We start from the raw sequence: 11729 nt of genomic DNA on the forward strand, positions 1-11729 counted from the left end.
TACTTCAGTCTGTGTGCATTGAATTTATTTAATACACGAGTTTCACAATTTGAGTTGAATTACTGAAATAAATGAACTTTTCCATGACATTCTAATTTATTGAGATGCACCTGTACATGAAAATTGTCTAGTATTTAAATGGAAATGATTGAATGATTTTAGTAACTGAACATTGGCTAAAGAACGATTACGTCAATATAATTAGTGATTTGAAACGTGGGTGGAGGGATTGTATTGCTTTGCACACTGAGGAAGGCTTTGAGCTGAAACATTTGTGTCTTTTCCCATTAACGATGAATGTAAAAAAAACTAAAATATACTAGGTATTTTACTTCTTGCAATCAATCTACTCAGCCACAATAGCAATTTAGTTGAATTGACATTTTCCACTTAATTATAATTTTACCAAAAACTTCCTGCAAAACGTCTCAGGTTACATATGTAACCATGGTTCCCTGAGTAGGGAACGAGACACTGCGTCCTCTAGGGGTCGCTATGGAGAAACCTAGAGGATGCAGTTCGAAGTTCCCATGAAAGGGAACATACACATCTAGTGTTTTCTGTGTTATTTCTGTATCCTCATCTGAAGTTACTCTGGTGTAAATGCACTTATAAGAGTGTTTTTGGCTGCTGTTGCTATGGTGACGCTCAAGCAGGACTATGGGCCATCCGACTGCCACTGTGTTTGTTGGAATTCGGGGAGGGAAACAGAAGGATGGGATCTCCTGAAACCGCTTTAAGAGAATAGCAACAACATTATCGTCAAAATACATTTCTTTAAATACTAATTTAAATGCAATAAACATAATAAGGGATAGTGTCATATAGCATCAAAAATTACAGCACAAAAATTTACAAAATGCATGTACATTTCATCTTAACTTGGGCTGTAATGGTGAAACAAGGTTATGGATCTTAACGGCAGGGGAGTAAACATTACAAAGACAATGGACATATACAATATGGTAAAAACAGTGTAATAATTTGGACTATCATGAAGACTGTGGTATGGTAAAAACAGTGTTATAATTTCAAGACTGTGGAAAGACGACAGTTATGAGGGTGTCAGATCACAGGAATTTTGCATGATTTTTAAATGGTAGTTGTTTGCATTGGGGAAGGGGAGGGGTGCAGGAGTGCCAACAAGAGGAAAAGTGATTTTACCAGGCCACCGAGAATGAAGAAGACCATGAAAAGGCGTCCAAGAGTAGTTCTTGCATAGACGTCTCCATATCCCACCGTGGACATAGTGACCATTAATAAGTACACACATTCCCAATATGAGAGCGGTTGAGAGTTTTGGAAGTTTTCCCATGGATCCCCTGAGTTTTCCACCTGCCGCAGGAAGGAGAGCAAAGAGTGAATTACTGACAGATCTAAACACGATCCTCTACAGCCATCTACTGTCCAGAAAATCACAAGGATGAATTGTGACAGGAACCAAACTGAGGATTTAGTAGCGATCAGAGTCTCTGCTGCCATCTAGTGGCACAGATGTCCTCTGGCGCTTCCTGATAAAAACAAAACAAAACAAAAAAAAAAACACGAAAAAAGAACCACAAAACACCAGATCTTTAGATGAACTACAACACAAACCACATATGCCACAAAGGGACAGACGTGTTCCTCCCACGAATCTGCATGTGCACTCCTCTCTGTGTCATTTCTCCAGGGGCATGGGGAGAGAGGGGGGGGCGTGTGTGTGTTTTTTCACTCACCAGATGAATGAATCCTGCAGCAGTGAGCCATGTGCTTATGAAGATGGAACACAGGTTCACCAGCTTGATGGAATTACTGTGAGAGACGAGAGTTACATCACACCTCTCAAAGTGAAACGCATCACACTGACGTACAGATCAGTCAGTCATCTATTGAGCCCAACACACACACGATCGCTTTGCCTTGACGCTACTCGCTGGGAGTGAACACACAGGTTATCAGCAAACAAATCAGAAGATAGTGATTTTGCACCACCTCAAATCACCACTCTCACAAAAGTACAAATCATTTTCGATCACTGCAAATTACCGTCAATGTGAATGCCCCTTCTTCAGCAGCCAATGAGAGAAAATACAGTGGTGCAAATGTAACGCCCTGTTGACAGCTGTGTCAGTTCGGTGTGATATATCTTAGCAATTTCCCCCAACTGAAAAACAAGATGGCAGCTAAAATAAATAAAAACGTCCAGCAGTTTTATAACCACTGAGTTGGGTGCTGACTGCTTTTTCTCCAATTCCTTTCGGATTCATTGACATTTACGAAATACCACTGCGGTGTTAGGAAGCACTCATCTGTCGTGTGTGACAGCCTGGCGGAGGAGGAATCAATCAGAGGCCTGTCTTCACACTCCTGCATTCATCAGGCTGTTCTCTTACCTACAGCACACTAAATGCACACGTAAAAAACATTCTGCTCAGCTACGAGCCCTGCAGACTTCTGGGTCAAAGTCACAGAGGTGTGTGGTAAGCGATGGAAGGGACACCGGAGACTCCTAAGGAGCTGTAGAGACTGTGTGTGTTGATGCCAGTGGAGTGGAGCTTTTGAAACTGAGAGTGAGAGAGGCGCGTGATATGTTGTTGGACTTACCTTGTTTTTAAGATATTCAAAAACTGTAAAATTTCTGAGAACTGTATCAATCTCAAGGCTCTTAGAAACCTCAGACCTGCAAGAGAAAAGAGAAAAGCAGACGAGAATCAATAAAAGGGTTATTGTAAAGCAATGAACTGTTCAAAATGGAACACCAGATTACTGCATATTAGATTCTACATTCCATTTTTAAGACCCCGCAATTTGCAATAATTGGCACTGACAAGCTCAGTTTTCTTTCTTGCTCTGACACATTTCAAACAAGCTTTTTTTTTTGTTAAAAAGCTTTAGTTTTTAGTTTTACACCACAGCCATGAACTAATGATTTGCTACTTGCTAAGTGTAGTAGGTGGTAAAAGGAGAGTCATCAGTATTTTATTTTTAAAACCTTATATTTTATGTGTAACAGCTAAAAGTTGTTTTTGTTGTTTGTTTTTTTTTGTTCTTTTTCAGACAAATTTTAGAAGGATTACCTCAGTGCTATGAAAAGTCACAATAATAATGGTAATATTTCATAATAGTAATATTTTATGGGTCTTCAAAAATAGTATGTGAAACAACATAGTATGCAATGAATGCAATGATAAACATGTCAAACAGTAGTAACCTGCTTCAGTGGTCACTGTTGTCATATTACACTCATTTATTAAAACAAATAAATATAATAATACTCCTTTTTAATAATTCAATGTTGTCAAATGACTACATTTTAGCAGCTCAATCAAATAATGAGCCACAAATAAAAAGTCCATTTATTTTTCTAAAAGGGGATATACAGTATATTGCATGCAGTGTACTCTACTTCAGTACTGCACATTCTGGCAAATACAGTGGCTCATTCATATATATATATATATATATATATATATATATTTTGTGTCGCATGCACATACTGCATTCAGACACAGACATATTATGAAAACATTTCCAGTCACAATTTTCATTACAATTAAGCTTTTTTTTTTTTTTAAACAAAACTACTTTACTAGCAAAATATTGTTTCTTTCTCATACTTTTTGAAAATGTCTGAAATATGATCTGGACATGTACTTGACCTGTCTTGTGAGATTCAACTGTGTAAAAAATAATGTTAATGTAACATGTTTTGGTTGTTATAAACTTCAATCAGTTTATTCCGGCTTAGAGCAGAGAAAGAACCACCATGGAACAATCACACTTTTGTGTGTGTGAGAGCGAGAGAGATGTAGGTGCTGAAATGAGTGCATCACGAAGCAGATTAGAGAACAATATCACCAGCTTCAGCAGACTTCTTACATAAACAGCATTTTTCCTGCCTTCAGCCTCACAAACATCATCTATTCAGAAACACAGCATCTTAGCTTCTGCTGCAATTCGTACAAAAATGAATCAAAAAGGTTCCGGATAAGATTCACCAGTTTCACTTTGCAGAAATATTTTTAAGGCAAGTTTGATGCTATCTTCAGCAATAGGAAACAAAAACACTGCAATAAACCCACCAAAAACTCTTGCACAAAGTAAACAAGTGAAAAATTCTAACTACACAGTTTTTGCAAATACAGTATTAAACTACAAGTTCCCAAGAAAGGATGTCTTACCCCAGTTAGACAGCACATGGAGGCAGCTCTGGCTGTCACTCTCTTTGCTGTCTCCTATCTGGTCTGGGCCCAACTTCACACGGTAACCATTCTGAAACAGGTCAGCACACGACTTTTTGCGCCGTCAGCTCTCTTGAACGGTTTCTGTGACCAGAGTGCCCCGTGGGCCCCGAAACACTAGCAACTTGCTGGAGATCATGATTCTGTGATCCTACTCCTTTATAAGTTCAGAAATGCAGAATGTGACGCGTCCTCAGAACTTAAAAGATGTGTAAACCTCAGATGTACTTGATCAAAAAAAAATCTAATTTGCTCAGAGAGAAAGAAACAAAGTTTCCCTAGGCATGAACGTCAGAATGCATCCAGAAGACTGTTTAACAATACTAAAAACCCTTCAAGCCTAGACAGTGACACCTGCCATTGGCTGAAAACCCTGACTGAAGCCACAATCTCTGACGTGTTTGGTCTGATCTTTTCAGTATTAAACTCCCACGCATGCATCTTTCCTTTGACCCCTTCTCTGTTTTAGTGAGTTGATTAGATTTTGTATACACTGAACCCTTCTAGGGATTTCAAATGGAAAAAAAACTATCCTGAATTAATCACAGGGCTTGTACTAGCAATGATGTTTTCTCATGCAGTTTTTTTTTAAACAGTACTGCCCACTGATAGCTGTGCCTGATATAAATGAAATCTCTGTCGATTTGACACTTATCGTCATACCACCCAGCCATATAAAACAATAATCACTTTTGCTTGCTTCATTTCGCTCATGTCCAGCAGTCGTCTATCTCAGAAATCGTTAACTGCTTTTGTTTGATTCCACAGACAAGTCCATATGTCACAGATGTTTGCTTCCGCTGAGATGGCAACAGTACAATTTCTTTTGTCATCTGTATTTTATTATTAGTACTAGAGCCCTGCACGGGCCTCAAATATAGACCCTAGCCCGGCCCTGGCCCGAGATGCTCAGGCCCTAGCCCGGCCCGTGTCCGACAGCTTATCAGAATTACCGGCCCGAGCCCGTCTTTTTTTTTCCCCCTTCTCCCAAAACTGCTAATACTACTGTTTCAGCTATTAAAATAGTTTAGTTTTGTATGTAATGTCAAAGTGATTATATTTCGTTTTGTTATTAAGTTAATTTAGAAAAAATGTTTGGAGCATTTTTTGTTTGTTAAATGTAAGTTTTAGTTTTTTAAAGTAACGACCAAGCGGCCAGCGGCAGACAGTGAGTTCATCATAGCCTATGTTTGATCAATTTAGCCTTCTCAAATCATCACGACTTGCCTAAAATAAAATATATAGATATAAAACAGTTCAAGCATATCACAATGTTAGTTTAAATGTTTAACCTATATAAATGTGCGCTATTAGATGCATATCTAATCGTTTGTGCGTAGAGCTAAAGCACGCTTTACAGGACATGGAGGCGTCGACGTGATCACTTGCATTGGAAACAACTTAAAATATGTCATTTTTGCTCATAAAGGTAAGAGTAATATATCACTCGGAACTGTAAAGGGTCTACTTTTATTTGTGTGCACTCACAATATCAACAAAACATTGTACTTTTATAAAATAAAGGATACAGGATGCGCTTTCTGCAATTTCGGCCAGGAGCGCTTCACAATGATGAACCGAAACTCAGTGAATACTTGCCTCACAGACTTGCTTAATATATCTATAGAAAGCTTTAAATGACTACTTTAAAACTAAATAATTAAAATCAAAAACAAAAATTATTTTTGTTATTATTTAGAGAAATATGCATTTCTCTCTAAAGGCACGTCCAATAAGGAGATGGCGAGTCAGGATCGTCATCTTCATCTTTGCGACACGGACTCAGAAAACACTAATTTATTAATAAATAATTCAAATATCTCATTATTCCCCTCGAAGCATTGGGAACTTTTAGTAACTCCCCACGCTCCAACTTCTCCCTGATGCCGTGCATGGTCAACTGTCACCTGTATGTTAATGCATGCGTATATGCGTTGCGTAGGCGATGTATAATATTTATAATATAATCAATATAGCAATATTTCATACAGTAGCCCATGTGTGCTCTGCGCGTATATAGCACAATAAAAGGAGACTGCACTGCACATGACCAATTGACTCGACTGTTTGCCATGGTAATCAAATCAAAACTCTTCCAAAATGCAGCTTTTCCCGAAGCATTGGGAACTTTTAGTAACTCCCCACTTCTCTGCATGGTAAACTGTCACCTGTATGCTAATTTGTGCGTATATGTGTTGCGTATTATGTAGGTGATGTATAATATTTATGATATAATCAATATAACAATATTTCATACAGTAGTGTGCTCTGCACGTATATGGCTACAATAAAAGGAGCGAAGCTAAGTGAGCCCGAGTCCGACCCGAGCCTGATCTGTAAAAAAAAAAAGAAAAAAAAGAAAAATGGCCCGAGTCCGGCCCGAATGGACTCAGCGTGTCGGGCTTGCAGACCTCTAATTAGTACTACAAAACAATTTACCCCCACTCTGGTGTAATGCATTAGGAAATTGCTTTGCCGGTCCATGGCAGTTCTGTGAGACTCCAGTGAGAAAGTTTCGCTTTTGGCGTTTCACACACCGCTCACTGATATCACGTGCAAGTGTCTGTATCTTAAAATTAATGCATTACAACTTTAATAAAATTTAAAATAATTCAGCCGGTAATTAGGCTATAATTTAGTTTTTTATTATTTTGTGCTGAAATTGCGAATTATGCAGGATCGCTAAAAAAATGCTTCAATTCAATTCAATTCAAGTTTATTTGTATAGCGCTTTTCACGATACAAATCCTTGCAAAGCAACTTTACAGAAAATGTAAGTTTCTACATTATAGAAATTGCTTTGCCGGTCCATGGCAGTTATGTGAGACTCCGGTGAGAAAGTTTCGCTTCACACCACACACTGATATCACATGGACGTACCTGTATCTTGAAATTAATGCATTACAACTTTATTAAAATGAGGTATAATTCAGTTAGTAATTATAATTTAGTTTTTTGTGAGACCTTAATTTTTGAGATTATTTTGTGGTGAAATGGCGAATTATGCAGGATCGCAAAAAAATGTGACTTTTTTTCCATTGGATGCAGCAATTGTGGAATCGCGAAAAACTGGAGGGACTGGCAATAATTGCTTTCTAAATTAAGTGCAGTAATCCTGCTGTTAAGCTCATATGTATTCACTGTACTTTAAAGGTGTCTTCCTGATATTTTCACGCTGTTTCTCTTTCCTGAGTTCTCTTGACAGTAAAACCAAAGATCTGCTCTAAAAACCTAGTGAACTGTCAGCTTAACAGCACTTTAAAGAGACAATTCACCCAAACAAAAATAAATAAATAAATACATGCAAATTCAGTTATCATTTACTCTCCTTCATGAATTTCCAAACCTGTATGAATTACTTTCTTCTGTGGCACACAATAGAAGGTATTCTGAAGATATATGATAATTAAAGAGTTTTGGTGACCATTAAAGTCCATAAAAAAAATAAAAAAAACACCAAAACACTTCTCATAAGATCATATTTTGATGTCCAGCAGAAGAAAGTAACTCATTCAGGATTGGAATGACATGACGGTGAGTAAATGATGACCGAATTTTTCGTTTTGGGTGAACGGAATGCTCCGGATGCAAAGACTGTTTCAAAAGTTTTCAACATTATGTTGGCTTCTAAGATAACTCTTTTTGACAACATTTTAAGGCAGTGTCACATGTAGGGATGGGTATCGTTAAGGTTTTAAAGGTATTACAACTAAATATATATTTTGTGTGTATTTGATCGCTTGGATGTGTACCCGAAGCCCAAAGTATATTTTGCTTGTCTAGTTGCAGTCCGTATTGGAGCACAAGCATACATTTAAGCCTGGGGAACAGAGTCTCTTGCACGGATTATTTTCTTTAACCTGACATGCACATAACACATGATCACTTTTCTATAATTCAAATCTGTTAAAGGATTATTAGGCTGCATTAATTAGGTCAATCGGAACCAGGAACACTTCCCATAACACCCAATGCACTTTACATCGTAAGAAGAATGGCATCTACATTAATATTAGTCTGTTTTATTCTTATTCTGAGGTTACCGTAGCCACCCAGATCCAGTCTGTATCCAGATCAGATCGTCACTGCAGCCACCTTAGAGGTCTTCGAGAAACACTGAGGTGCACGGAAATTTTTATTCATAAAATACTCTTGATACTGACCCACTGCATTATATTTCTCAGCAATGAGGTGGTAAAATCGCTGTTTTTGAAGTAACTAAGCTTCATTGCTTGTAGAAAAAGACGTGCAGACACAGGTAATTCACACACGCAACTTACACCCCCCTCTCTCTCTCTCTCTCGCTAATTAATTCAAATAAATGATATAATTAATTATTTCAAATAAATGTGATCTTACCGTAACTACTTCATCTCTGTCTGATTTAAATCAGGCAGAACGCTAACAAACTATAACTGACGAAAATTACCGTAATTTTTAAACTTTGCCTCTCGTCAGTCATACAGAAAAATCTTTTAAGGCACATGCTAGCTGTGGATTATTCCTTATAACGTGTGCGTGTATAGGCTATTTTTTTTTTAAACTTGTTTTGCTCTTGTGCCTGCTCTAGCGGCCTCTCTGTCACAACACGACAAATGGCACGTGCACATTAGCTAGCAAGTTGTGAGCAATGATTGCGATACAGCAATTAGGAAAACTTCTTTTGCATAGTGGAAGAATTATGATCTTGTCGTTACAACCATTAAAAAATTCGGCGGAAGTTTCATAACTGAAAAGTGTTTTTTTCTTTTGCATTGTGTGCTGAACTGGCTGTGAGCCTTGATGAATCTGTTTCTTTACATGTATTTGTCTGACCATTGCATGCAATCATGAAATACAGCATATTTAAAAAGTTTGTCTATTCTTTTTGAAAAATCAATTTCGGATTCGGGCTCTAAATTTAACAGTGCCGCTCAGGTCGGGTCAGACGATCTTGGGTACGGGCCGGGTTCGGGCTTCAGTTTAAAGCCCGTGCAGACCTCTAATACCGCTTTTCCACCGAGGCTGGTCCAGAGCCGGAGCTCAATTGGGATGCCGAAGCATCTCGAACAAGCCTATATTTAAAAGCCGTCGGAGTGCGGGTAAATTAATAACATTAACAACAACAATTAAATATATCAGTTCAGCAGTGGTCAGCAGAAGAGATCAACACTCTTCTTCCGCAAGAGATAACAAGCGATTCCGGTCACAGGTTGGTGGAAACATGAGCCGGTTCTGAACGAGAGCCAGTCTTGGCCGAGCACTGGTTTCAGCTCTGGCACCAGCCCCAGTGGAAAAGCAGTACAAGTCACCTGGATCCAGTCCGTATCCAGTCTAGATGGTGGATCAGCACCTAGAGACGACCTCTACAGCCCTGAATGTCAGCAGAGACCATGTCAACTAGACAAACCCTAGAGACAGATCCTCTGTGAAGACCTTGTCAGCTCAATCTGCTCAATCTGATGTGTGCTGCAGCCTGGAATTAAACCACACCATGCTGGTTTCATCTGGCCAGAGGAGAACTGGCCCCCCGACTGAGCCTGGTTTCTCCCAAAGATTTTTTTCTCCATTTCTGTCACCCATGGAGTTTTGGTTCCTTGCCACTGTTGCCTTTGGCTTGCTTAGTTGGGGACACAATTTCTGGCAACATTGTTGACTTGACTGCACAGACACTATTGGAAGAGAACTGAACTGAGCTGGATGATGACATCACTGAATCAACAATGAACTGATAAAATAACTGTTTTCTATTGTCCTCTCACATTATCAGCACACGTTTTTCCTGTTTAACACTGTAAAGCTGCTTTGACACAATCTGTATTGTATAAAGCACTATATAAATAAAGGTGACTTGACTTAAAGAGGGATAAAGGGCTGCCGGGATTACTCGCCACTCATTTCTCCCAGAATGCATTTGCGCATACATGTACTGAAACTTGCCACGTGAGAGAGAGCTCTATATATGAAAGAGGCTTAAAGCACAAATTAGTTTTCTTCACTGATTTCTCTTCCTCTGGTCATGCCACTCATATTCCTAAATGAGAAGCCTCTAGTTCAGTAAGTTCAAGCCATCCAGTTATGTGGAACAATACAGCTTCTAACCACCAGATGGCAGTGGTACGCAATATCCACAGTCAGGGATGGACTGGGACCGTTGATGGTTTAAAGAGATAGTTCACCTTCAGTTGCTGGTCCCCACTGACTTTCATAGTATGGAGAAGAACAAGAAGAAAAAAAAAACACTATGGAATTCAATGGGGACCAACAACTGAAGGAGTACTATCCATTTAAGAATCACCCAATGAAAACCTCATCAGTTAACAAATATCTTTGATATACATCCACTGATGAACTTTTGTAGTATTTTAGTATTTATTAAAAACAGAACCCCAAAACACTGAAAATGTTACCACTAGACTTAACAAAAATATGTACTAAACTTGTATGCCTATGCAAATACTCAACTTTTAGCATAACTAACTATAGAACTATTAGCAAAAATTACTTTCTTACTTCAATCATAATCAGATCCGCTTATAAAACATTTGGTACATTGTAACTTCAACTAAACTATGGGGGATAGCAAGACAATTACAGTAACTACCACTCAAAATAATAATACTTTTATTCAGCAAGGATGAATTTAATTGATCAAAAGTGAATAAAAAGATAAAATAAATTATATTCTTTTGAACGTTCTATACATCAAAGAATACTGAAAAAAGTATCATATTATCACAAAAATATTAAGCAGCCCAACTGTTTTCAACACAATATGTTTCCTGAGCAGCAAATCAGCATATTAGAATGATTTCTGAAGGATCATGTGACACTGAAGACTGGAGTAATGATGCTGAAAATTTTATGTATTAACATTAAAAACTGTTATTTTAAATTGCAATAATATTTCACAGTATTACTGAATTTACTGTATTTTTTTGATAAATAAAAAATGCAGCCTGGGTGAGACATTTACAAAAAAAAAGACCATAACTGTATATTTATCACAATTTTAATTTAGAATTTTGATTTTATTTGATGGTTTCTAAATGGTTCCTAATGTCAAACTATACCACATGATGTTCAGACAAAATCCCTTACAGAAAAAAACACATGAAAGAGACTAATTACAGTATATCATTGAAGCAGAGCATTTTAATGGCCCTGAAAATAACAATAAAATCCAAAGTGAACCTAGGAATCTCCCTCTATACACGTATCTGCCATTAATATGCACACGATCTCCTCGCATAAGACACTGTGATTACTGCCTTCTCTTCACAGACTGATAGAGCATTTGGAAGAGGACTTTAGCTCACAAAACGTCTCCATTTCAGAGTCAAGTATTTGTTGTTAATTGATTGCAAGGATGAAGGAAGCTAGTGTATTATAAACAGCCTCATGCTAATCCATATACAACCCTTGTGTTTGAAAAGACTCTCCTGAACTGCTTCTAGAAGATTAATTTCTATTTCCCAGTAGAGGGTCTCCGCATACCCTTCAAATTAATAGCACGTTCTACACCGC

General features: G+C 37.9%; 1 protein-coding gene across 1 annotated transcript in view; it reads right to left on the minus strand.

Annotated features, from left to right (window-relative positions):
- LOC107678532 (calcium-activated potassium channel subunit alpha-1-like) overlaps nucleotides 1–11729 on the minus strand; it is a 196880-nt gene that overhangs the window by 93540 nt on the left and 91611 nt on the right. Inside the window, exons 5-7 of the mRNA XM_016473814.1 lie at nucleotides 2587–2662; nucleotides 1719–1794; nucleotides 1165–1335 (exon numbers count right to left, since the gene is read on the minus strand). Of these exons, the coding sequence (XP_016329300.1) occupies nucleotides 1165–1335; nucleotides 1719–1794; nucleotides 2587–2662 (323 nt within the window). The remainder of the gene's footprint in view (nucleotides 1–1164; nucleotides 1336–1718; nucleotides 1795–2586; nucleotides 2663–11729) is intronic.

Source organism: Sinocyclocheilus anshuiensis, unplaced genomic scaffold (assembly GCF_001515605.1).
Source record: "Sinocyclocheilus anshuiensis isolate Anshui unplaced genomic scaffold, SAMN03320099.WGS_v1.1 scaffold536, whole genome shotgun sequence".
NCBI lineage: Eukaryota > Metazoa > Chordata > Actinopteri > Cypriniformes > Cyprinidae > Sinocyclocheilus > Sinocyclocheilus anshuiensis.